General features: G+C 52.7%; 2 protein-coding genes across 3 annotated transcripts in view; both read right to left on the bottom strand.

Moving 5' to 3' along the window:
- The window catches only part of mri1 (methylthioribose-1-phosphate isomerase 1), an 11,551-nt gene extending 5,340 nt beyond the window's left edge, over window positions 1-6,211 (bottom strand). Inside the window, exons 1-2 of the mRNA XM_056587150.1 lie at window positions 5,740-6,211; window positions 739-962 (exon numbers count right to left, since the gene is read on the bottom strand). Of these exons, the coding sequence (XP_056443125.1) occupies window positions 739-962; window positions 5,740-5,871 (356 nt within the window). The 5' untranslated portion in view covers window positions 5,872-6,211. The remainder of the gene's footprint in view (window positions 1-738; window positions 963-5,739) is intronic.
- Window positions 6,212-7,234: 1,023 nt separating this feature from the next.
- cc2d1a (coiled-coil and C2 domain containing 1A) overlaps window positions 7,235-27,500 on the bottom strand; it is a 26,631-nt gene continuing 6,365 nt past the window's right edge. For both annotated transcript variants that reach the window (XM_056587145.1, XM_056587146.1), the window contains 18 exons: window positions 27,240-27,312; window positions 25,231-25,355; window positions 24,343-24,415; window positions 24,169-24,245; window positions 23,752-23,847; window positions 20,794-20,913; window positions 20,161-20,219; window positions 18,277-18,393; window positions 17,857-17,930; window positions 17,656-17,714; window positions 17,038-17,189; window positions 16,375-16,465; window positions 15,626-15,778; window positions 13,668-13,787; window positions 10,769-10,895; window positions 10,168-10,244; window positions 9,946-9,993; window positions 7,235-9,859 (listed from right to left, as the gene is read on the bottom strand). In XM_056587145.1, the coding sequence (XP_056443120.1) occupies window positions 9,827-9,859; window positions 9,946-9,993; window positions 10,168-10,244; window positions 10,769-10,895; window positions 13,668-13,787; window positions 15,626-15,778; window positions 16,375-16,465; window positions 17,038-17,189; window positions 17,656-17,714; window positions 17,857-17,930; window positions 18,277-18,393; window positions 20,161-20,219; window positions 20,794-20,913; window positions 23,752-23,847; window positions 24,169-24,245; window positions 24,343-24,415; window positions 25,231-25,355; window positions 27,240-27,312 (1,674 nt within the window). In that variant the 3' untranslated portion in view covers window positions 7,235-9,826. The remainder of the gene's footprint in view (window positions 9,860-9,945; window positions 9,994-10,167; window positions 10,245-10,768; window positions 10,896-13,667; window positions 13,788-15,625; window positions 15,779-16,374; window positions 16,466-17,037; window positions 17,190-17,655; window positions 17,715-17,856; window positions 17,931-18,276; window positions 18,394-20,160; window positions 20,220-20,793; window positions 20,914-23,751; window positions 23,848-24,168; window positions 24,246-24,342; window positions 24,416-25,230; window positions 25,356-27,239; window positions 27,313-27,500) is intronic.

Genomic DNA, 27,500 nt, shown 5'->3' with positions numbered 1-27,500 from the left:
CATTGGACGGTCCTTTAACAGCCATCCCTTCCATCCCCTACTCATGTTTTTCTTTAAAGGTTTTGTCTCTCTGCCAAAGATCTGGACCACATCGATGTTGCAACATGAGAATAGTTCCCCATGTTGTTACAGCCATCCATGCATGTTGTGGCTTCTTTGGTTTCTAAAATGGTCTCCCTCTCTCTCGCTCTCTCTTTCTTCCCTCTCTCCCCCCCCCTCTGTCTCTCTCTCCTCCCTCCCTCCCTCTCTCCCCCCCCCTCTGTCTGTCTCTCTCTCCTCCCTCCCTCCCTCTCTCCTCCCTCCCTCTCCCCCCTATCTCTCTCCACCCTCTCTCTCTCTCTCTCCCCCTCTCTTCCCTCTCTCTCCCCCCCCCCTCTGTCTCTCTCCCTACCCCTCTGTCTCTCTCTTCTCTCTCCCCCCTCTGTCTCTCCTCCCTCCCTCTCTCTGTCTCTCCTCCCTCCCTCTCTCTCTCTCTTCCCTCTCTCTCCCCCCTCTCTCTCTCTCTCTCTCTCTCCCCCCCCCCTCTGTCTCTCTCCCTCCCCCTCCCCCCTCTCTCTCCTCCCTCCCTCTCCCTCTCCCCCCTCTCGCTCTCTCTCTCTCTTCCCTCTCTCTCCCCCCCCCCCCTCTGTCTCTCTCTCCTCCCTCCCCCCCTCTCGCCCTCCCCCCCCCCTCTGTCTCTCTCCCCCCCCCCCCCCCCTCTGTCTCTCTCTCCCTCCCTCTCCCCCCTCCCTCTCTCACCTCTCTCTGAGCTGCTCAGAGTTCTTCTCCATGCTCTCGTTCTCTGCGTGCTCCATCAGCTCGCGGGCAGCCCTCCCCATGTTGACGGCGGTGGGCCGGGCCGAGGTCAGGTGACACAGAGACTCTCTGATGAAGGTCACGGGGTCGTCGCCGCCGGCGCCCGCCCGCAGCTCCACGGCCAGGCTGAGGCAGCCCACGATGGCGATGGCTGGGGCCCCCCGCACCTGGAAGGGATGAGCACATGAGGCATACAGATGAGCACATGAGGGATACAGATGAGCACATGAGGGATACAGATGAGCACATGAGGCCTGGTTCAGGGGAGATGACCACATGAGGCCTGCTTTAGAGATGACCACATGAGGCCTGCTTTAGAGATGACCACATGAGGCCTGGTTCAGGGGAGATGACCACATGAGGCCTGCTTTAGAGATGACCACATGAGGCCTGCTTTAGAGATGACCACATGAGGCCTGCTTTAGAGATGACCACATGAGGCCTGCTTTAGAGATGACCACATGAGGCCTGCTTTAGAGATGACCACATGAGGCCTGCTTTAGAGATGAACACATGAGGCCTGCTTTAGGGGAGATTACCACATGAGGCCTGCTTTAGAGATGACCACATGAGGCCTGCTTTAGAGATGAACACATGAGGCCTGCTTTAGAGATGACCACATGAGGCCTGCTTTAGAGATGACCACATGAGGCCTGCTTTAGAGATGACCACATGAGGCCTGCTTTAGAGATGAACACATGAGGCCTGCTTTAGAGATGAACACATGAGGCCTGCTTTAGAGATGACCACATGAGGCCTGCTTTAGAGATGACCACATGAGGCCTGCTTTAGAGATGACCACATGAGGCCTGCTTTAGAGATGACCACATGAGGCCTGCTTTAGGGGAGATGACCACATGAGGCCTGCTTTAGAGATGACCACATGAGGCCTGCTTTAGAGATGACCACATGAGGCCTGCTTTAGAGATGACCACATGAGGCCTGCTTTAGAGATGACCACATGAGGCCTGCTTTAGAGATGAACACATGAGGCCTGCTTTAGAGGAGATGAACACATGAGGCCTGCTATAGAGATGACCACATGAGGCCTGCTTTAGAGATGACCACATGAGGCCTGCTTTAGGGGAGATGACCACATGAGGCCTGCTTTAGAGATGAACACATGAGGCCTGCTTTAGAGATGAACACATGAGGCCTGCTTTAGAGATGACCACATGAGGCCTGCTTTAGAGGAGATGACCACATGAGGCCTGCTTTAGAGGAGATGACCACATGAGGCCTGCTTTAGAGATGAACACATGAGGCCTGCTTTAGAGATGAACACATGAGGCCTGCTTTAGAGATGACCACATGAGGCCTGCTTTAGAGATGACCACATGAGGCCTGCTTTAGAGATGACCACATGAGGCCTGCTTTAGAGATGACCACATGAGGCCTGCTTTAGAGATGAACACATGAGGCCTGCTTTAGAGATGAACACATGAGGCCTGCTTTAGAGATGAACACATGAGGCCTGCTTTAGAGATGACCACATGAGGCCTGCTTTAGAGGAGATGAACACATGAGGCCTGCTTTAGAGATGATCACATGAGGCCTGCTTTAGAGATGACCACATGAGGCCTGCTTTAGAGATGACCACATGAGGCCTGCTTTAGGGGAGATGAACACATGAGGCCTGCTTTAGAGATGAACACATGAGGCCTGCTTTAGAGATGAACACATGAGGCCTGCTTTAGAGGAGATGAACACATGAGGCCTGCTTTAGAGATTACCACATGAGGCCTGCTTTAGAGATGACCACATGAGGCCTGCTTTAGAGATGACCACATGAGGCCTGCTTTAGAGATGACCACATGAGGCCTGCTTTAGAGATGACCACATGAGGCCTGCTTTAGAGATGACCACATGAGGCCTGCTTTAGAGATGACCACATGAGGCCTGCTTTAGAGATGAACACATGAGGCCTGCTTTAGAGATGAACACATGAGGCCTGCTTTAGAGATGACCACATGAGGCCTGCTTTAGAGGAGATGAACACATGAGGCCTGCTTTAGAGGAGATGAACACATGAGGCCTGCTTTAGAGGAGATGACCACATGAGGCCTGCTTTAGAGATGACCACATGAGGCCTGCTTTAGGGGAGATGAACACATGAGGCCTGCTTTAGAGATGAACACATGAGGCCTGCTTTAGAGATGAACACATGAGGCCTGCTTTAGAGGAGATGAACACATGAGGCCTGCTTTAGAGATGACCACATGAGGCCTGCTTTAGAGATGACCACATGAGGCCTGCTTTAGAGATGACCACATGAGGCCTGCTTTAGAGATGACCACATGAGGCCTGCTTTAGAGATGACCACATGAGGCCTGCTTTAGGGGAGATGACCACATGAGGCCTGCTTTAGAGATGAACACATGAGGCCTGCTTTAGAGATGAACACATGAGGCCTGCTTTAGAGATGACCACATGAGGCCTGCTTTAGAGGAGATGACCACATGAGGCCTGCTTTAGAGGAGATGAACACATGAGGCCTGCTTTAGAGATGAACACATGAGGCCTGCTTTAGAGATGAACACATGAGGCCTGCTTTAGAGGAGATGAACACATGAGGCCTGTTTTAGAGATGACACACTACATACACTATGTTTACACTGCACATACACACACACACTACATATACTGTATATACTACACTATGTTTACACTACACATACACACACTACATACACGGTATATACTACACTATGTTTACACATACACACACTACATACACTGTGTATACTCCACTGTTTACACTGCACATACACACACTACATATACACTACACTATGTTTACACTGCACATACACACAACATATATATACACTACACTATGTATACACATACACACACTACATATACTGTATATACTACACTATGTTTACACATACACACATTACATATACTGTATATACTACACTATGTTTACACATACACACACTACATATACTGTATATACTACACTATGTTTACACATACACACACTACATATACTACACTATGTTTACACTGCACATACACACACTACATATACTGTATATACTACACTATGTTTACACTGCACATACACACACTACACTATGTTTACACTGCACATACACACACTACATATACTGTATATACTACACTATGTATACACATACACACACTACATATATATACTACACTATGTATAAACATACACACACTACATATACTGTATATGCTACACTATGTTTACACTGCACGTACACACACTACATATATATACTACAATATGTTTACACATACACACACTACATATATATACTACACTATGTTTACACATACACACACTACATATAAATACTACACTATGTATACACATACACACACTACATATATATACTACACTGTTTACACATACACACACTACATATACTGTATATACTACACTATGTTTACACTACACATACACACAATGCATATAATACTACAATATGTTTACACTACACATACACACACTACATATATATACTACACTATGTTTACACTACATATACACACACACTACATATAAATAATACACTATGTATACACTACATATCAATACTACACTATGTATACACTACATATACACACACACTACATATAAATACTACACTATGTATACACTACATATACACACACACACACTACATATAAATACTACACTATGTATACACTACATATACACACACTACATATAAATACTACACTATGTATACACTACATATACATACTAACCTGTAGGTTAGTATTTGGAGACATACACACACTACATAAAAATACTACACTATGTATACACTACATATACACACACTACATATAAATACTAAACAATGTATACAATACATATAACGCTACACTACATAAACACACACTAGACTACATTTATTCACCACATATATACACACTAATATACTACAATACACTACGTACACACATACATATACACACACACACACACACACACACACACACACACACACACACACACACACACACACACACACACACACACACACATATATATATATATATATATATATATATATATATATATATATATATATATATATATATATATATATATATACACACACACACACACACACACACACACACACACACACTACAAAATATATACACACTACATACAATAATACAATAGACTACATACGATACTACAAAACACTAAATATACATTAAATAAATAATACAATACAACTTGTCAGTAACGAACCACGGATCCGTTCCTTTTCAACAGTGATCAGTGATCATGGAGAATAAAGTGATGGGAACACCGAGAGATGAAGAGCAAAACGAGAACAAAAACCCTGGCGAGGCCATTAATAATTTATCGCTCATTTTCCATGGAACGGCTCTGGGATTGATGGGTATAATGGTTTTAATGGTTGAGTTGTTGATACCCGGGATGCAGAACCAATACATTACTGATAGTCTCCCCAATAACGAGCAGACCCGGAGAGAGACGGTGATGAATGGGACAAAGATTAAGGATGAGGGGTTAGATGATAACCCCCTCAACACCCGGGATTAGAGACCCTCGGATCGGAGGGATCAGTGAACCCCCGGATCGGAGGTATCAGTGATACCCCGATTCGGAAGGATCAGTGAATCCCCGGTTCGGAGGGACCGGTGATCCCCCGCTTCGGAGGGACCGGTGATCCCCCGGTTCGGAGGGATCATTGAACACCCGGTTCGGAGGGATCAGTGAACCCCCGGTTCGGAGGGTTCAGTGATCCTCTCCCGGTCAACAATAACCCGCCGCCGCCTCACCGGAGACCAGAGAGACGTGAGGAGCACAAAACACCGAGCGGACCGGAGACACAGACCGACAGACCAGTAATATACCGGAGAACACGGGACCTGGAGGACCTGGTGGATCCCGGTGGATCTCGCTGATCTCGGGCTCCTCACCTTCATCGCCTTGATTGCCCGGTACGCGTCGTCCACGGAGCGGATCTCGGTGTAGACGGTCTGGTGCGGGAGGAGCAGCTGGTCCAGGATCTGCAGAGACCCGGACCGGTAGCGGATCGCCTCCAGCGTCATGACCGAGGAAAGACGGAGCTACACACACCGAGCACACTGCACACACACACTGCAACACGGACACACTTCAGACACACACTACTGCACACACACACACTGCAACACAACGAGCACACACTGCAACACACGCCGAGCACACACACTCCAGACGAGACGGCGGAGTGGAGGAGGGGGGGCGTCGAGATGATGCTAGGCTAGGCTAGCTAGCAGCGGTGAGGAGAGGAGAGGGGAGGAGATGAGGAGAGGAGATAGGGAGGATAGGAGGAGAGGACCGGAACCTGTTCAAGGCGGGCAGACAGGAACCACGTGTCCTCTACAGGAAGTCCTACGTGGTGACGCCTACCTGCTCCGCACGCGCCCTCTGCACTCAGACTACAGCAGCAGCACAGCCCCGCTGCCCCTCCCCCTACATTCTCCACCCTCTCCCTCCCCCCTAACCCTAACCCCTCCACCCTCCCCCCTAATCCCTCCACCCTCACCCTCCACCCTCACCCTCCCCCCTAGTCCCTCCACCCTCCCCCTAACCCTCCACCCTAACCCTAACCCTCCACCCTCCCCCCTAGTCCCTCCACCCTCCCCCTAACCCCTCCACCCTCACCCTCCACCTCACCCCTCCAACCTCCACCCATAACCCTAACACCTCCACCCTCACCCCTCCATCCATTCATTCATCTTTTTTCTTTTCAAACTGAACGCGGTTTTCCTACAGGACACAAAAGATATCAAACAACCTATAGGGGCCAGGGGTCATGAACCAAGGGATCAGGGGTCATGAACCTGCGGGATCAGGGGTCATGAACCAAGGGATCAGGGGTCATGAACCTGCGGGATCAGGAACCTATAGGGGTCAGGGGTCATGAACCTGTAGGGGTCAGGGGGGTCATGAACCTGAGGGGTCAGGAACCTATAGGGGTCAGGATCCTGTAGGGATCAGGGGTCATGAACCTGCGGGATCAGGAACCTATAGGGGTCAGGGGTCATGAACCTGTAGGGGTCAGGGGTCATGAACCTGAGGGGTCAGGAACCTATAGGGGTCAGGATCCTGTAGGGGTCAGGGGTCATGAACCTGTAGGGGTCATGAACCTGTAAAGGTCAGGGGTCATGAGCCTGTAGGGGTCAGGGGTCATGAGCCTGTAGGGGTCATGAACCTGAGGGGTCAGGGGTCATGAACCTGTAGGGGTCAGGGGTCATGAACCTGTAGGGGTCAGGGGTCATGAGCCTGAGGGGTCAGGGGTCATGAACCTGTAGGGGTCAGGGGTCATGAGCCTGAGGGGTCAGGGGTCATGAGCCTGTAGGGGTCAGGGGTCATGAACCTGAGGGGTCATGAGCCTGTATGGTTCTAGAGGACGGCCCCTCAAACACAGATCTCCATCCAAGACTCAGTGTCCAACCCTGAGGGGTCCGCAGAGACACTAACTATCTCTCTCACACACACACACACTCTGTAGAAGACATAATTAGGTTTACTGCATTATTAATCAAGTTATAGTTCTGTTTTTAAGTTTATGAGTTGACTTAAGGTATTATACAGATGAATCAATGCACTTAATACTATCTTTTAGTGTTTACCGTAATCCCCTAGCCACTCCCTCTCAACGGGCTTCTGTGTAGAGCTTAATTGGCCCATGAGACTTTAGCAGGTAAGATGGCGGAGAAGGAACAGTTCTCCGACCGCATACGCAAACCCAGACGGATACTCCAATACTTTCATATTATTTAGATATTTGTACCTGTAATCCTTTCTTTTGAACTTCTGGAAAGTCAACCGGACTGTTGGAATAAATGCTCAACCAGAATTCTACTCTCCGTGCGTGCTTCTTTAGAATGTGTATCGGGAGAACAAACACACACACACTTATATCACAATCAGAGTAAAATGCCAGAATAGTTAATGTGACGTGTAGTTCCGCTTAAATATGTTATTAACAATAAGGAGCGACACACAACTAAACACAAGATTGTCTCAGACTCATTTTAATATTGCCATAACCCGCCTTAAAATAAACATACAAGATCCTATAATCAGGCACCCATAAGATCCCAAGAGACATACATATTGATTGAACACAGCTGCAGATTAATGCTATCAACTGATTGCCATTACATGATATAGACATTAAAATACTTGCAATTTCCCAACCCACTATATTGGCATCGGCTGTATTTGATATATATTGATATATATATATTGATCGATTCATGGAACCTCTTCTGCTGCAGACGGGTGAAGCGGGGTCATCATACCCGGGAGGAGAACCCGGACATGGTGAGGGTGAGACATGGAGAGGGTGAGACCTTGAGAGGGTGAGACCTTGAGAGGGTGAGACATTGAGAGGTCCCCAGAGTTCAGAGAGGAGAAGAGAGGGAGAGGGAGAGGGAGAGGGAGAGGGAGAGGGAGAGAGGAGAGGAGCCCAGAAGAGAGGAGCCCAGAGGAGAGAGGAGAGAGGGAAGGAGCCCAGAGGAGAGAGGAGAGAGGGAAGGAACCCAGAGGAGAGAGGAGAGGAGCCCAGAGGAGAGAGGAGAGGAGCCCAGAGGAGAGAGGAGAGGAGCCCAGAGGAGAGAGGAAAGGAGCCCAGAGGAGACAGGAGAGAAGCCCAGAGGAGAGGAGCCCAGAGGAGAGAGGAGAGGAGCCCAGAGGAGAGAGGGGAGAAGGCTCTCCTCTGCAGGGAGGAATGATGTCTTATTGTGTCTTAGAGCGACCCAGGGCCTCCAGACTGACAGCAGAGCATCAGCGCCATCAGGCGGCAGAAAGGAACCAGCAGAGCTCCTGCACCTCCGCTGAGCCTCGTAGAGGTTAAGTAGAGGCGTCAGAACAAGATACTAGTTTACTGCTGCAATGACTCAGAGCTGCGATTGGTGCACAGACCCGCCAATCACCCATCTCAAGAGGTCCTCCGCTGCACACAAACAGATTGCATCATGGGTTGTTCCACACATAGGTTAGATGTTCTGTTTGATTATGGACTGCATGGAGATAGACAGAGGGCTGTAGAGGAACAGGGGATAGGGGAATAATAGGAAGCATCTCTATGGTTACAGTCCCTCACTAGGTCCTATGTTCCTCACTAGGTCCTAGGTCCCTCACTAGGTCCCTCACTAGGTTCTAGGTCCCTTACTAGGTCCCTCACTAGGTTCTAGGTCCCTCACTAGGTCCCTCACTAGGTCCCTCACTAGGTTCTAGGTCCCTCACTAGGTCCCTCACTAGGTTCCTCACTAGGTTCTAGGTCCCTCACTAGGTCCCTCACTAGGTCCCTCACTAGGTCCCTCACTAGGTTCCTCACTAGGTTCTAGGTCCCTCACTAGGTCCCTCCTCTAGAGCGTTGAGATGGCTCTGTGACTCGATGAGTCGTCTCCTTGGTGACACCAACATTAATCCCTCATTATGGGATGGAGTGGTTCCCCCCTCATATCTCCTCCATACAGGGCCATTTACTGTGATCTGGGAGATTAGATTAATCCTATTAAACGCTCAATTTGGGAAGTTATTCAAGACACCTTTTTCAGCTCCTGGTTTACAGCTTTGCCGCCCACGTATACATGAAGAGTTACATGAACATCGTTATAATATAAGACCTCTTTGCCTGAGATCAACATGAAAAAAAGAGATAGAAAAATAAGCACAAAGACTGTCTGCTAGTGTTCTCGTCTAGGTTTCAAGTGCAAATAAGCAGCGTGTTATCCCCGCCCAGCTGAAACGCCTCTAAAGGAGGGATGCCTTTTGTCGTTAAGCTTCTACACAAACAACTCAATCGTCTTAGCAGAAAGGATGCTGAAGTCACGATGACGCTCTCTCCTGTCTTACACACTGAACAGGATTCACTCTGACGGACACATTCTTAAAGCAAGGCATTGGAGTGTGTGTGTGTGTGTGTGTGTGTGTGTGTGTGTGTGTGTGTGTGTGTGTGTGTGTGTGTGTGTGTGTGTGTGTCTCGTTCGTTATCCTCTTTCTCTTCACTCATGCATGGCGCTTTCTTTTCAGAGATTCCAGCTGAAACGGGCAGAAAGGAACGGATAGTGTGAGTGATATTAAGAGTGAGATTCGATATCAATCGACCAACCAACAGCCTCCTTTACCTCCATCTCAACCAACTTCAGCCGGCCCAGGGCCTCTTTGGCAGCCTCCTGGAGCAGGAACAGAGGCAGAAGGGTCACACACACACACACACACACACACACACACACACACACACACACACACACACACACACACACACACACACACACACACACACACACACACACACACACACACACACACACACACACACACACACACACTCCTGAACATGGACTCACCCGGTTCCCTTGGCTGGAGAACTTCTTCACTGAGTCACCGAGGCCCTGAACGAACCGGCCCAACACAGCCTGGTAGTCTGGAGGAGGAGGAGGTCACTGCCATTAGGAAGGTTTAACATTCCAGTATACCTCGTCTCACTGGAACAACACTTGTTATAGTGAGTGTTACCCTGCAGTAGGGCGGGGGACCCTCTCTCCAGCTGAGTGTTCTAGTGAGTGTTACCCTGCAGGAGGGAGGGGGACCCTCTCTCCTGCTGAGTGTTATAGTGAGTGTTACCCTGCAGGAGGGAGGGGGACCCTCTCTCCAGCTGAGTGTTCTAGTGAGTGTTACCCTGCAGTAGGGCGGGGGACCCTCTCTCCTGCTGAGTGTTCTAGTGAGTGTTACCCTGCAGTAGGGCGGGGGACCCTCTCTCCAGCTGAGTGTTCTAGTGAGTGTTACCCTGCAGTAGGGCGGGGGACCCTCTCTCCAGCTGAGTGTTCTAGTGAGTGTTACCCTGCAGTAGGGCGGGGGACCCTCTCTCCAGCTGAGTGTTCTAGTGAGTGTTACCCTGCAGTAGGGCGGGGGACCCTCTCTCCAGCTGAGTGTTCTAGTGAGTGTTACCCTGCAGGAGGGCGGGGGACCCTCTCTCCAGCTGGGTCTTCTGCCACTGCAGGCGCTGGCCGAGCTCTCGGTGCTGAAGGAGCAGGTCGGCTGGGGGCTCACGGCGGCTCCTCTTGTACTCCACCAGCTGTGGAGGGAGAGGCGTTAGGGAGAGAGAGGGTTAGGGAGGGAGAGGCCTTAGGGAGGGAGAGGCCTTAGGGAGGGAGAGACCTTAGGGAGGGAGAGGCCTTAGGGAGGGAGAGGCCTTAGGGAGGGAGAGACCTTAGGGAGGGAGAGGCCTTAGGGAGGGAGAGGCCTTAGGGAGGGAGAGGCCTTAGGGAGGGAGAGACCTTCGGGAGAGAGAGGCCTTAGGGAGGGAGTGGCCTTAGGGAGGGAGAGACCTTAGGGAGAGAGGGGCGTTAGGGAGAGGCCTTAGGGAGAGAGACGTTAGGGAGAGAGATGCCTTAGAGACGTTAGGGAGAGAGAGGCCTTAGAGACGTTAGGGAGAGAGAGGCCTTAGAGACGTTAGGGAGAGAGAGGCCTTAGAGACGTTAGGGAGAGAGAGGCCTTAGGGAGAGAGAGGCCTTAGAGACGTTAGGGAGAGGCCTTAGAGACGTTAGGGAGAGAGAGGCCTTAGAGACGTTAGGGAGAGAGAGGCCTTAGAGACGTTAGGGAGAGAGAGGCCTTAGAGACGTTAGGGAGAGAGAGGCCTTAGAGACGTTAGGGAGGGAGAGGCCTTAGAGACGTTAGGGAGAGAGAGGCCTTAGAGACGTTAGGGAGAGAGAGGCCTTAGAGACGTTAGGGAGAGAGAGGCCTTAGAGACGTTAGGGAGAGAGAGGCCTTAGAGACGTTAGGGAGAGAGAGGCCTTAGAGACGTTAGGGAGAGAGAGGCCTTAGAGACGTTAGGGAGGGAGAGGCCTTAGAGACGTTAGGGAGAGAGAGGCCTTAGAGACGTTAGGGAGAGAGAGGCCTTAGAGACGTTGGGGAGAGAGAGGCCTTAGAGACGTTAGGGAGAGAGAGGCCTTAGAGACGTTAGGGAGAGAGAGGCCTTAGAGACGTTAGGGAGAGAGAGGCCTTAGAGACGTTAGGGAGAGGCCTTAGAGACGTTAGGGAGAGAGAGGCCTTAGGGAGGGAGAGGCCTTAGAGACGTTAGGGAGAGAGAGGCCTTAGAGACGTTAGGGAGAGAGAGGCCTTAGAGACGTTAGGGAGAGAGAGGCCTTAGAGACGTTAGGGAGAGAGAGGCCTTAGAGACGTTAGAGAGAGAGAGGCCTTAGAGACGTTAGGGAGAGAGAGGCCTTAGAGACGTTAGGGAGAGAGAGGCCTTAGAGGCCTTAGAGACGTTAGGGAGGGAGAGGCCTTAGAGACGTTAGGGAGGGAGAGGCCTTAGGGAGAGAGAGGCCTTAGAGACGTTAGGGAGAGGCCTTAGAGACGTTAGGGAGAGAGAGGCCTTAGAGACGTTAGGGAGAGAGAGGCCTTAGAGACGTTAGGGAGAGAGAGGCCTTAGAGACGTTAGAGAGGGAGAGGCCTTAGAGACGTTAGGGAGAGAGAGGCCTTAGAGACGTTAGGGAGAGAGAGGCCTTAGAGACGTTAGGGAGAGAGAGGCCTTAGAGACGTTAGGGAGAGAGAGGCCTTAGAGACGTTAGGGAGGGAGAGGCCTTAGAGACGTTAGGGAGAGAGAGGCCTTAGAGACGTTAGGGAGAGAGAGGCCTTAGAGACGTTAGGGAGAGAGAGGCCTTAGAGACGTTAGGGAGAGAGAGGCCTTAGAGACGTTAGGGAGAGAGAGACCTTAGAGACGTTAGGGAGAGAGAGGCCTTAGAGACGTTAGGGAGGGAGAGGCCTTAGAGACGTTAGGGAGAGAGAGGCACCATGTGGCTGCTGCTGATCGGGGGGCTGGACCGTCGATAAGGCCAGACATCATATGGGGCAAAAGCATTTTCATGCTTTATTCCTGAAGTTCTATCGATACTTTAATTAGTTAATGAAGGCGCTCTGAACAGATTGCCCTGCCCCTCCAGGGGGCTCCACACACTGAACCAGAAAGGACCTGAAGCCAGCCGTGAAGAACCCAATGGGACTGCCAATAAAGACCCAAGTTCAGCACTTTATCTTATCCCAGTCATTCTGCATTCATCGTTAGGCATATATCGTGATGTATCGTTATAGGATTGTCTAACAATACATTGATTAATGCAGAATCGCCGTATGGTGTATTATTGGTATCATGAGGTAGCCTGTGATTCCCCCCCTACTATGAACTAGTGTGGGGCTCATGGACTGATAGGAACACACACACACACACACACACACACACACACACACACACACACACACACACACACACACACACACACACACACACACACACACACACACACACACACACACACACACACACACACACATTGCTGTGCACCAATGTGTGTGCTATTGGCCGCTCCCCCTGACGGACAGCCCCCACGCCCTATGTGTGTGTCCATAGAGGGAGGGAGGGCGGGAGGGGGGGAGGGACAGGGACGCCTCTAGATTCACTAGGGACCCGACACAGAACAACCAAACTACCAGCTTAGGGACAGCTAGAGGGAGACGGGTCTAGAGGGACAGACAGGCTGCAGGGACAGACAGGTTAGACATGTTGAGGGACAGCGAGCCAGCGAGGAGGGAGGGGTTGAGACAGGAAAGGGAAAGATAAGAGATATGAGATAGAGACCAGGACAGGGAAAGAGAGATTAGTCGCCTTGTAAGAGGGGGATTGTCAGGTTATTAACAGGACACACACACACACACACACACACACACACACACACACACACACACACACACACACACACACACACACACACACACACACACACACACACACACACACACACACACACACACACACACACACACACACACACACACACACACACACACACACCTTCCTCTCGACGCCCTCCTTCTCGTGGTGCAGCAGGCTGAAGCTGTGGAGGCTGTACTTTGGAGGGGAGCTGCTGGGGGGGGGGGCACCCCGCGGCCCGGAGCGGGGGGAAGGGGGAGCCTGCGGAGAGAGGGGTCACTGTAAGACCAGAGCAACAGAACACAGAGCAACAGAACACAGAGGGGTCACTGTAAGACCAGAGCAACAGAACACAGAGCAACAGAACACAGAGGGGTCACTGTAAGACCAGAGCAACAGAACACAGAGCAACACAACACAGAGCAACAGAACACAGAGGGGTCACTGTAAGACCAGAGCAACAGAACACAGAGCAACACAACACAGAGCAACACAACACAGAGCAACAGAACACAGAGGGGTCACTGTAAGACCAGAGCAACACAACACAGAGCAACAGAACACAGAGCAACAGAACACAGAGGGGTCACTGTAAGACCAGAGAAACAGAACACAGAGCAACAGAACACAGAGGGGTCACTGTAAGACCAGAGCAACAGAACACAGAGCAACAGAACACAGAGGGGTCACTGTAAGACCAGAGCAACAGAACACAGAGCAACAGAACACAGAGGGGTCACTGTAAGACCAGAGCAACAGAACACAGAGCAACACAACACAGAGGGGTCACTGTAAGACCAGAGCAACACAACACAGAGGGGTCACTGTAAGACCAGAGCAACACAACACAGAGCAACAGAACACAGAGCAACAGAACACAGAGGGGTCACTGTAAGACCAGAGCAACAGAACACAGAGCAACAGAACACAGAGCAACAGAACACAGAGGGGTCACTGTAAGAACAGAGCAACAGAACACAGAGCAACACAACACAGAGCAACAGAACACAGAGGGGTCACTGTAAGACCAGAGCAACACAACACAGAGCAACAGAACACAGAGGGGTCACTGTAAGACCAGAGCAACAGAACACAGAGCAACAGAACACAGAGGGGTCACTGTAAGACCAGAGCAACAGAACACAGAGCAACAGAACACAGAGGGGTCACTGTAAGACCAGAGCAACACAACACAGAGCAACAGAACACAGAGCAACAGAACACAGAGGGGTCACTGTAAGACCAGAGCAACACAACACAGAGCAACAGAACACAGAGCAACAGAACACAGAGGGGTCACTGTAAGACCAGAGCAACAGAACACAGAGCAACAGAACACAGAGCAACAGAACACAGAGCAACAGAACACAGAGCAACAGAACACAGAGCAACAGAACACAGAGGGGTCACTGTAAGACCAGAGCAACAGAACACAGAGCAACAGAACACAGAGGGGTCACTGTAAGACCAGAGCAACAGAACACAGAGCAACAGAACACAGAGGGGTCACTGTAAGACCAGAGCAACACAACACAGAGCAACAGAACACAGAGGGGTCACTGTAAGACCAGAGCAACACAACACAGAGCAACAGAACACAGAGGGGTCACTGTAAGACCAGAGCAACAGAACACAGAGCAACAGAACACAGAGCAACAGAACACAGAGGGGTCACTGTAAGACCAGAGCAACAGAACACAGAGCAACAGAACACAGAGCAACAGAACACAGGGGATGGGAGGGGGGGTACCATAGAACCAGAGCAACAGAACATGGATCTCAACATGCCTGAAAAAACAATAAATCTCATGTCCGTCTCATCTATTATATTTGATTTAAATATTATTGATTTGAGAGCTTTGTTTAAATGTAAATTGGATTTTCTACTTCTTAAATTTTTTTATTAAATCCAAATCTCAAATGATTGAGGGTGTTGAAATAATGAACCAATCAAAAAGAAACCCATCAGGAACTGATGAATTAGGAACCGATCAATTAGGACCTGTTCAATCAGGAACCGTTTAATTAGGAACTGTTTAATTAGGAACAGATCAATAATGAACCGATCAATGAGGGACCGATCAACGAGGAGCGCTCACCCGGTCCTTGGGCCTCTTGGTGGGGGAGGGGGGCGGCGGCTCCAGCACCAGCCACTTCTCCGTCACCGCCTGCAGCTGCGCCCCCCCCAGGGGCTCCCGCAGCTGCAGGCGGACCTCCAGCTTCCCCCCGGTGGGCCGCCGGCCGTCCAGCACCTGGGACAGAGGTCAGGGTCAGGGGGGGGGGGGGTGTCAGATGGGGGGGGGGGGTCAGCGGGAGGGGCGGGGTCAGTGGGGGGGGGGGGTCAATGGGAGGGGCGGGATCAGTGGGCGGGGACAGTGGGGGGGGGGGGGGTCAGTGGAAGGGGCGGGGTCAGTGGGGGGGGGGGTCAATGGGAGGGGCGGGATCAGTGGGCGGGGTCAGTGGGTGGGGGGGGTGAGGTTAGTGGGAGGGGGTCAGTGGGGGGGGGGGGTCAGTGGGAGGGGCGGGGTCAGTGGGGGGGGGTCAGCGGGAGGGGCGGGGTCAGTGGGGGGGGGGGGTCAATGGGAGGGGCGGGATCAGTGGGCGGGGTCAGTGGGGGGGGTCAGTGGGAGGGGGTCAGTGGGGGGGGGTCAGTGGGAGGGGCGGGGTCAGTGGGGGGGGGGGGTCAGTGGGAGGGGCGGGGTCAGTGGGGGGGGGGGTCAGTGGGAGGGGCGGGGTCAGTGGAGGGGGCGGGGTCAGTGGAGGGGGGGGTCAGTGGGGCGGGGTCAGTGGAGGGGGGGGTCAGTGGGGACTCTCTGAGCATGTGCAGAGTGTGTGTCGCCGCCGGTACCTCCAGGATCTCCCGGACCTCGCATTGGTTCTCCAGGGCGTCCATCTTCAGCTGGGCGCCGCCCACCACCTTGTCCGTCTTGAATAGGCCTCTGTCAGACGGACGGACAACACACAACGGTTACGGGAGGAGGAGCCTGGGACCACCGTCACTGGAGGAGGAGCCTGGGACCACCGTCACCGGAGGAGGAGCCTGGGACCACCGTCACTGTTACAGGAGGAGGAGCCTGGGACCACCGTCACTGTTACAGGAGGAGGAGCCTGGGACCACCGTCACTGTTACAGGAGGAGGAGCCTGGGACCACCATCGCTGTTACAGGAGGAGGAGCCTGGGACTGCCATCGGGGTCTGTGTGTTGTGGTGGTGGTGGAGGCGCGCGCGTGCGTATGTGTGTGGTGGTGGTGGAGGTGTGTGACTGTGTGTGTGGTGGTGTGTGTGTGACAGTGTGTGTGGTGTGTGTGTGGTGTGTGTGTGTGTGACTGTGTGTGTGACTGTGTGTGTGACTGTGTGTGTGTGTGTGTGTGTGTGTGTGTGTGTGTGTGTGTGTGTGTGTGTGTGTGTGTGTGTGTGTGTGTGTGTGTGTGTGTGTGTGTGTGCGCCTGCGTGCGTGCGTGCGTGCGTGCGTGCGTGCGTGCGTGCGTGCGTGCGTGCGTGCGTGGCCCACCCCTTGTGGAGGACCTCCAGCCTGATGCCCTTGCTGACCACCAGCCGTCTGAACACTCGCTGGCCCCGGTTGATGCTCAGCCTGAAGCTCTCGTTGAACTCGGGGCTGGAGGTGGAGCGGACCGTGGTCGTCCGGTCACACTGCGCCTCCTCCTGGAGGACCACGGGGGGGGTCAGAGGTGGTCAGATAGAGGTGGTGGTGCAGATAGAGGTGGTGGTGCAGATAGAGGTGGTGGTGCAGATAGAGGTGGTGGTGCAGATAGAGGTGGTGCAGATAGAGGTGGTGGTGCAGATAGAGGTGGTGGTGCAGATAGAGGTGGTGGTGCAGATAGAGGTGGTGGTGCAGATAGAGGTGGTGGTGCAGATAGAGGTGGTGGTGCAGATAGAGGTGGTGGTGCAGATAGAGGTGGTGGTGCAGATAGAGGTGGTGGTGCAGATAGAGGTGGTGGTGCAGATAGAGGTGGTGGTGCAGATAGAGGTGGTGGTGCAGATAGAGGTGGTGGTGCAGATAGAGGTGGTGGTGCAGATAGAGGTGGTGGTGCAGATAGAGGTGGTGCAGATAGAGGTGGTGGTGCAGATAGAGGTGGTGCTGTGTCATTAGTGAGCTGCTGTCTCTCACCACACTTGGGAAAGGAAACTCAAACTTCACACTAGAGTCCAGATCGCTGGAAGAGACGCCTGGGGACAGAGGAGGACGATTAGACACACACACACACACACACACACACACACACACACACACACACACACACACACACACACACACACACACACACACACACACACACACACACACACACACACACACACACACACACACCTGAAGGGGTGGGTAGATTGATGCCTCTGATGATGTGAAGCATCATGTCGTTCATCGACAGGTCGGGGTTCACCCTGGGAGGGAAACACAAAGCAGACCTCCGTCACCCTTAGCACCACCAGGACCTCCGTCACCCCGAGCTCCACCAGGACCTCCGTCAGCAGGACCTCCGTCACCCTGAGCACCACCAGGACCTCCGTCACCCCGAGCCCCACCAGGACCTCCGTCAGCAGGACCTCCATCACCAGGACCTCCGTCACCCCGAACCCCACCAGCACCTCCGTCACCCTGGGCGGCCCCCCTGCCTGCGCCCTCCCACACACCCAGAGCTCTGCCGTCTAGAGAGCCCCAGTGCCTGAGGGCGCCTCATTGGTTACTGATCAGACACTAGGAAGGGGGGGGGGGGGGGGGGGGGCTGACCTGATCACGTTGAGGGTCCGCTCCTCGTGGCGCGCCCGGGGGGCCCCGTGGCCCTGGGCGTGGGCCCTCTTCAGCACCTCCACGCTCTTCATGCACTCCTCGGCCAGCCTCTCACACCTGAGGGGAGAGACCAGACAGGGAGAGGTGGAGGGAGACCAGAGACAGGGAGAGGTGGAGGGAGAGACCAGAGACAGGGAGAGGTGGAGAGAGACCAGAGACAGGGAGAGGTGGAGGGAGAGACCAGAGACAGGGAGAGGTGGAGGGAGAGACCAGAGACAGGGAGAGGTGGAGGGAGACCAGAGACAGGGAGAGTTGGAGGGAGAGACCAGAGACAGGGAGAGGTGGAGGGAGAGACCAGAGACAGGGAGAGGTGGAGAGAGACCAGAGACAGGGAGAGGTGGAGAGAGACCAGAGACAGGGAGAGGTGGAGAGAGACCAGAGACAGGGAGAGGTGGAGGGAGAGACCAGAGACAGGGAGAGGTGGAGGGAGAGACCAGAGACAGGGAGAGGTGGAGGGAGAGACCAGAGACAGGGGAGGTGGAGGGAGACCAGAGACAGGGAGAGGTGGAGGGAGAGACCAGAGACAGGGAGAGGTGGAGGGAGAGACCAGAGACAGGGAGAGGTGGAGGGAGAGACCAGAGACAGGGAGAGGTGGAGGGAGAGACCAGAGACAGGGAGAGGTGGAGGGAGAGACCAGAGACAGGGAGAGGTGGAGGGAGAGACCAGAGACAGGGAGAGGTGGAGGGAGAGACCAGAGACAGGGAGAGGTGGAGGGAGAGACCAGAGACAGGGAGAGGTGGAGAGAGACCAGAGACAGGGAGAGGTGGAGAGAGACCAGAGACAGGGAGAGGTGGAGAGAGACCAGAGACAGGGAGAGGTGGAGAGAGACCAGAGACAGGGAGAGGTGGAGAGAGACCAGAGACAGGGAGAAGGTGGAGGGAGAGACCAGAGACAGGGAGAAGGTGGAGGGAGAGACCAGAGACAGGGAGAAGGTGGAGGGAGAGACCAGAGACAGGGAGAGGTGGAGAGACCAGAGACAGGGAGAGGTGGAGAGAGACCAGAGACAGGGAGAGGTGGAGAGAGACCAGAGACAGGGAGAGGTGGAGGGAGAGACCAGAGACAGGGAGAGGTGGAGAGAGACCAGAGACAGGGAGAGGTGGAGGGAGAGACCAGAGACAGGGAGAGGTGGAGGGAGAGACCAGAGACAGGGAGAGGTGGAGAGAGACCAGAGACAGGGAGAGGTGGAGAGAGACCAGAGACAGGGAGAGGTGGGGGGAGAGACCAGAGACAGGGAGAGGTGGAGGGAGAGACCAGAGACAGGGAGAGGTGGGGGGAGAGACCAGAGACAGGGAGAGGTGGAGAGAGAGGACAGCTGAATGGGCCGTGGTACAACAAGCCAAGGCAGCTGGAGGCGGGCCGAGCGCCACTTCCTGATGAACTGGAGGCGGGCCCAGCTCCACTTCCTCATGAACTGGAGGCGGGCCCAGCTCCACTTCCTGATGAACTGGAGGCGGGCCCAGCTCCACTTCCTCATGAACTGGAGGCAGGCCCAGCTCCACTTCCTCATGAACTGGAGGCGGGCCCAGCTCCACTTCCTGATGAACTGGAGGCGGGCCCAGCTCCACTTCCTGATGAACTGGAGGCGGGCCAAGCTCCACTTCCTGATGAACTGGAGGCGGGCCCAGCTCCACTTCCTCATGAACTGGAGGCGGGCCCAGCTCCACTTCCTGATGAAATGGAGGCGGGCCCAGCTCCACTTCCTGATGAACTGGAGGCGGGCCCAGCTCCACTTCCTGATGAACTGGAGGCGGGACCAGCTCCCCTTCCTCATGACCTTATTCAGATCATTGACCAGTTTTAAACCCACACAGACGTGTCTCTTACTTGAGTGATTCGGCCAGGTTTCCTATCTGGGTGAACTGCTTGCAGTAGCCGCGGCATTTCTGTAACAGAACGAGGTGGAAGGTTTAAGACTACAGTGAGAGAGGAGAGGTAGCGCCTCATTGGTCCAAACACAGCAAGGGCGTCATGATGTAGGGAGCAGGGACCACTAAAGAGGAGAACCCACGCCCAGGGAGAACCCACGCCCAGGGAGAACCCACGCCCAGGGAGAACCCACGCCCAGGGAGAAACCACGCCCAGGGAGAAACCACGCCCAGGGAGAAACTACGCCCAGGGAGAAACTACGCCCAGGGAGAAACCACGCCCAGGGAGAAACCACGCCCAGGGGCCCAGTGGCCCAGTGGCCCAGTGGCCCAGTGGCCCAGGGGCCCAGTGGCCCAGTGGACCAGGGGCCCAGTGGACCAGTTGACCGGTGGCCCAGTGGCCCAGTGGCCCAGGGGCCCAGTGGACCAGTGGACCAGTGGACCAGTGGCCCAGTGGACCAGTGGACCAGGGGCCCAGTGGACCAGTTGACCGGTGGCCCAGTGGACCAGTTGACCGGTGGCCCAGTGGCCCAGTGGACCAGGGGCCGGTGGCCCAGTGGCCCAGTGGACCAGGGGCCGTGCTGGTTCTGACCTGGTGCTGCTTCCTCAGGAGCTCCATCAGCTGCTGGTACTGCGCCCCGGAGCGGGGGGACAGGGGGGTCCGGGGGCGGCCCAGGGAGAAGGCCTCCTCAGAGACCGGAGCGTCGGGAACCTGGGGAGGGGAGAGTGGGAGAGAGAGGGGAGAGAGGAGAGGGGGAGAGAGTGAAGAGAGGGAGAGAGGAGAGAGAAGAGAGGCGAGAGAAGAGAGAAGAGAGAAGAGAGAAGAGAGGAGAGAGGGTGAGAGAGAGGAGAGAGGGTGAGAGAGGAGAGAGGGGAGAGGGTGAGAGAGAGGAGAGAGGGTGAGAGAGAGGAGAGAGGGGAGAGGGTGAGAGAGAGGAGAGAGGGTGAGAGAGAGGAGAGGAGAGAGGGGTGAGAGGGTGAGAGAGAGAGAGAGGGGAGAGAGAGAGAGAGGAGAGAGGAGAGAGGGTGAGAGAGGAGAGAGGGGAGAGGGTGAGAGAGAGGAGAGAGGGTGAGAGAGAGGAGAGAGGGTGAGAGAGGAGAGGAGAGAGGGGTGAGAGGGTGAGAGAGAGAGAGAGAGAGGGGAGAGGCCGAGACGGTGAGAGAGAGGAGAGAGGAGAGGAGAGAGGGTGAGAGAGAGGAGAGAGGGTGAGAGAGAGGAGAGAGGGTGAGAGAGGAGAGGAGAGAGGGGGGAGAGGGTGAGAGAGAGAGAGAGAGGGGAGAGGGTGAGAGAGAGGAGAGAGGAGAGGAGAGAGGGGAGAGAGAGGGGAGAGGAGAGAGGGTGAGAGAGAGGAGGGGAGAGAGGGTGAGAGAGAGGAGAGAGGGTGAGAGAGAGGGGAGGAGAGAGGGGAGAGAGAGGAGAGAGGGGAGAGAGAGGAGAGAGGGGAGAGGAGAGAGAGTGAGAGAGAGAGAGAGAGAGGAGAGAGAGGGGAGAAGGGAGAGGAGAGAGGGTGAGAGGGGAGAGAGAGGAGAGAGGGAGAGAGAGGAGAGAGGGTAGGGTGAGGAGAGGGGAGAGAGGGTGAGAGGGGATAGAGGGGAGAGAGGGTGAGAGAGGATAGAGGGTAGGGTGAGGAGACAGAAGAGAGAGGGAGAGAGGAGAGAGGGGGAGAGAGGAGAGAGAGGGGAGAGAGGGGAGAGAGTGCAGGTTGAGGTAAGTTAATGTATTTTACCTCTACATTTTATTTTATGAAATTGCCCAAAATATCAAAATTCTTCAACAGAAATGATAGGAGTCATGAATGCCGATCGGCGGACCCTTTAATCTAAAGCATCGTCCTCTGATAGGATAAGAGTGAACCTCCTCTAAGAGTGAAGCTCCTCTAAGAGTGAAGCTCCTCTAAGAGTGAACCTCCATGAGAGTGAACCTCCTCTAAGAGTGAACCTCCTCTAAGAGTGAAGCTCCTCTAAGAGTGAAGCTCCTCTAAGAGTGAACCTCCATGAGAGTGAACCTCCTCTAAGAGTGAACCTCCTCTAAGAGTGAAGCTCCTCTAAGAGTGAACCTCCATGAGAGTGAACCTCCATGAGAGTGAACCTCCATGAGAGTGAACCTCCTCTAAGAGTGAACCTCCTCTAAGAGTGAACCTCCTCTGAGAGTGAACCTCCTCCGAGAGTGAACCTCCTCCGAGAGTGAACCTCCTCCGAGAGTGAACCTCCTCCAAGAGTGAACCTCCTCCAAGAGTGAACCTCCTCCAAGAGTGAACCTCCTCGAAGAGTGAACCTCCTCTAAGAGTGAAGCTCCTCTAAGAGTGAAGCTCCTCTAAGAGTGAAGCTCCTCTAAGAGTGAAGCTCCTCTAAGAGTGAACCTCCATGAGAGTGAAGCTCCTCTAAGAGTGAACCTCCTCTAAGAGTGAAGCTCCTCTAAGAGTGAACCTCCATGAGAGTGAACCTCCATGAGAGTGAACCTCCATGAGAGTGAACCTCCTCTAAGAGTGAACCTCCTCTGAGAGTGAACCTCCTCTAAGAGTGAACCTCCTCTGAGAGTGAACCTCCTCTGAGAGTGAACCTCCTCCGAGAGTGAACCTCCTCCAAGAGTGAACCTCCTCCAAGAGTGAACCTCCTCCAAGAGTGAACCTCCTCGAAGAGTGAACCTCCTCTAAGAGTGAAGCTCCTCTAAGAGTGAAGCTCCTCTAAGAGTGAAGCTCCTCTAAGAGTGAAGCTCCTCTAAGAGTGAACCTCCATGAGAGTGAAGCTCCTCTAAGAGTGAAGCTCCTCTAAGAGTGAAGCTCCTCTAAGAGTGAACCTCCATGAGAGTGAAGCTCCTCTAAGAGTGAAGCTCCTCTAAGAGTGAACCTCCATGAGAGTGAACCTCCTCTAAGAGTGAAGCTCCTCTAAGAGTGAAGCTCCTCTAAGAGTGAACCTCCTCCAAGAGTGAACCTCCGTGAGAGTGAAGCTCCTCTAAGAGTGAAGCTCCTCTAAGAGAGAACCTCCTAAGAGTGAAGCTCCTCTAAGAGTGAAGCTCCTCTAAGAGTGAAGCTCCTCTAAGAGTGAACCTCCATGAGAGTGAACCTCCTCTAAGAGTGAACCTCCTCCAAGAGTGAAGCTCCTCTAAGAGTGAACCTCCTCTAAGAGTGAAGCTCCTCTAAGAGTGAACCTCCTCTAAGAGTGAAGCTCCTCTAAGAGTGAAGCTCCTCTAAGAGTGAACCTCCTCTAAGAGTGAAGCTCCTCTAAGAGTGAAGCTCCTCTAAGAGTGAAGCTCCTCTAAGCCAGAGGCCTCAGTGATAGAGAAGAGGACGTGGACTACAGTCAGGAGGAGACGGATCATGAGGAGGTGTTCCTGTCTGCCGGTGTGGATACAGCTGAGCTTTGTGGAGCAGGAGGTGCTAAGGACTGCCAGTTTTTAAACACACACACACACACACACACACACACACACACACACACACACACACACACACACACACACACACACACACACACACACACACACACACACACACACACACACACACACACACACACACACACACACACACACACACACACACACACCTACCTGTGAGATGTCCACGGGGAGGCCGGCTCTAGCGGCGGTGATCATGGCGTCCAGCCCCTTGGCGTGCCGGAGGTGCTGCGTCGCCCCCTGGAGGTCCTGGCCGGGGAAGAGACACCAACCACAGATCACTGCCAACCACAGATCACTGCCAACCACAGATCACTGCCAACCACAGATCACTGCCAACCACAGATCACTGCCAACCACAGATCACTGCCAACCACAGATCACTGCCAACCACAGATCACTGCCAACCACAGATCACTGCCAACCACAGATCACTGCCAGGGCAGCAGCTAAAGGATCAGACACACAATGGAGGGAATCATATGGATCCTGCAGAGCAGCACCAAAGGGACCGTAACAACCCCCGGGTCAGAGGTCAGGGTTCAGGGTCAGGGGTCAGGGGTGGTCTACCTTCATCTGCTTCGACCGCAGTGCTGCATTGGTCAGTCCTTGTCGTCGTAGCAATAAGAAATCCAGCTGCTGCTGAGCTGGAAGCGAAGGAGAACGACAGAGTGACTCTCTGCTTCATCTGCTCGCTCATATCCATCACTTTCCTCCACCCCCACCCCACCCACCAGCACACACCTTTAGCTCCCATCTTGGCGGGGGCCTGAGAGGGGGCGGCTGGGGCTTTGGGAGCCTGGGGCCGAGCGATCGGCTGTGAGAGAGAGAGAGAGAGAGAGAGAGAGAGAGAGAGAGAGAGAGAGAGAGAGAGAGAGAGAGAGAGAGAGAGAGAGAGAGAGAGAGAGAGAGAGAGAGAGAGAGAGAGAGAGAGAGAGAGAGAGAGAGAGAGAGAGAGAGAGAGAGAGAGAGAGAGAGAGAGAGAGAGAGAGAGAGAGAGAGAGAGAGAGAGAGAGAGAGAGAGATTAACATTCTGTAGTTAGTTCAGTGTTTCCCCTACCATTGTTCAGGCGGGCCGCCAGGCCAACGAGCGCCCCCGCCAGGCCAACAACCGGCCAAAAAAATGAAAAAAAATGAAAAAGAGAAAATAAAAAAAAATGAAAAAAAAGAAATGAAAAGAGAAAAAAAGTTTTTTTTTTTATTATTATTATTATTAGCCATAATATCATAACCATCCAAGCTCACCACCAGCTATCTCAATATGTATTGGTGCTTTATGCTCCTGTACATGAAATTAGTTTATATTATATCAACTTTGTTTTTAGAAAAACACTGTTTATTCTCCGGCAGAAGAACTATACCATGAACCGATCGCGTAAATGCGACGTCTGATTGGTTCAGCCCGCCGTTACCATGGACATTTTTACCGGCCCCGCGAAACACTAGCCTCGTTCTTTATATGTCCATAACTTAACCAACTTGTGATGGCTAAGCAAGTGTTTTATATGGAAATAACCAACAAATACTCTAGCATCCCGTGAAAAATGTATAACAAATCACACTATCAGCTCCTACCACCTGGCCTAAAAAAAATTCTAGGGGAAACACTGTAGTTGTAGGTAGTGATTTTACCTTTGCAGCGTCTGCATGGCTGTCCTCTTCCACATCTGCCTCCTGATTGGCTAATTTCATGGCTGTTTCCATGACACCCATGAAATTCTGCTGCCCAACGTCTAAACCCTGGAGTGGTGGACAGCCTATAGGATAGAGTACACACACACACACACACACACACACACACACACACACACACACACACACACACACACACACACACACACACACACACACACACACACACACACACACACACACACACACACACACACACACACACACCTCGCCAGTGAGACATCCTCGACTCCAACTCACATTGATGCTGGAGATGCATGAGACATTTACTGTATGTAATTTACTTTATCAGGGTTTATCTCCCTAGTGAGACCTTTATCAGGGTGCACCTCACTAGTGAAAACTTTATCAGGGTGCACCTCCCTAGTGAAAACTTTATCAGGGTGCACCTCACTAGTGAGACCTTTATCAGGGTGCACCTCCCTAGTGAAAACTTTATCAGGGTGCACCTCACTAGTGAAAACTTTATCAGGGTGCACCTCCCTAGTGAAAACTTTATCAGGGTGCACCTCACTAGTGAGACCTTTATCAGGGTGCACCTCCCTAGTGAAAACTTTATCAGGGTGCACCTCACTAGTGAAACCTTTATCAGGGTGCACCTCCCTAGTGAAACCTTTATCAGGGTGCACCTCACTAGTGACACCTTTATCAGGGTGCATCTCCCTAGTGAAACCTTTATCAGGGTGCACCTCCCTAGTGAGACCTTTATCAGGGTGCACCTCACTAGTGACACCTTTATCAGGGTGCATCTCCCTAGTGAAACCTTTATCAGGGTGCACCTCCCTAGTGAGACCTTTATCAGGGTGCACCTCCCTAGTGAAACCTTTATCAGGGTGCACCTCACTAGTGACACCTTTATCAGGGTGCACCTCACTAGTGAAACCTTTATCAGGGTGCACCTCACTAGTGAGACCTTTATCAGGGTGCACCTCACTAGTGAGACCTTTATCAGGGTGCACCTCACTAGTGAAACCTTTATCAGGGTGCACCTCACTAGTGAGACCTTTATCAGGGTGCACCTCACTAGTGACACCTTTATCAGGGTGCACCTCACTAGTGAGACCTTTATCAGGGTGCACCTCACTAGTGAGACCTTTATCAGGGTGCACCTCCTCAGACCTTTATCAGGGTGCCCCTCACTAGTGAGACCTTTATCAGGGTGCACCTCACTAGTGACACCTTTATCAGGGTGCACCTCCCTAGTGAAAACTTTATCAGGGTGCACCTCACTAGTGAAAACTTTATCAGGGTGCACCTCCCTAGTGAAACCTTTATCAGGGTGCACCTCACTAGTGAAACCTTTATCAGGGTGCACCTCACTAGTGAGACCTTTATCAGGGTGCACCTCACTAGTGACACCTTTATCAGGGTGCACCTCACTAGTGAAACCTTTATCAGGGTGCACCTCACTAGTGAAACCTTTATCAGGGTGCATCTCACTAGTGACACCTTTATCAGGGTGCATCTCACTAGTGAAACCTTTATCAGGGTGCACCTCACTAGTGAGTCATTTATCAGGGTGCACCTCACTGCACTAAAGTGCAGTATAGCTGAGTAGTTAGTTAGAGTAGTTAGTCATTAGTATAGCTGAGTAGTTAGTTAGAGTAGTTAGTCATTAGTATAGCTGAGTAGTTAGTTAGAGTAGTTGGTCATTAGTATAGCTGAGTAGTTAGTTAGAGTAGTTGGTCATTAGTATAGCTGAGTAGTTAGTTAGAGTAGTTATTAGTATAGCTGAGTAGTTAGTCATTAGTACAGCTGAGTAGTTAGTTAGAGTAACTAATTAATTAATACAACAGTAAAGTATGTATTAAGACAGCCCTAGGTTGCAGTTCCCATCCTGTACAGTGTGTGTGTGTGTGTGTGTGTGTGTGTGTGTGTGTGTGTGTGTGTGTGTGTGTGTGTGTGTGTGTGTGTGTGTGTGTGTGTGTGTGTACAGGTGAGGGGTTTACCTGGTGGCACGGGGAGCTCCGACAGGTTCACCGGCCGACCGGCCTTATGAGCTTTGATGGAGTCCTGGTATTGCTGTAGCCAATGAGAGGACAGGGTTAGGATGTGGCCAATGAGAGGACAGGGTTAGGATGTGGCCAATGAGAGGACAGGGTTAGGATGTGGCCAATGAGAGGACAGGGTTAGGATGTGGCCAATGAGAGGACAGGATTAGGATGTGGCCAATGAGAAGACAGGGTTAGGATGTGGCCAATGAGAGGACA

This window comes from Gadus chalcogrammus, chromosome 3 (genome assembly GCF_026213295.1).
Source record: "Gadus chalcogrammus isolate NIFS_2021 chromosome 3, NIFS_Gcha_1.0, whole genome shotgun sequence".
NCBI classification, from domain to species: Eukaryota; Metazoa; Chordata; class Actinopteri; order Gadiformes; family Gadidae; genus Gadus; species Gadus chalcogrammus.
The sequence above is the reverse complement of the archived record's forward strand: the minus strand, read 5'-3'. Positions and strand labels throughout refer to the sequence as shown.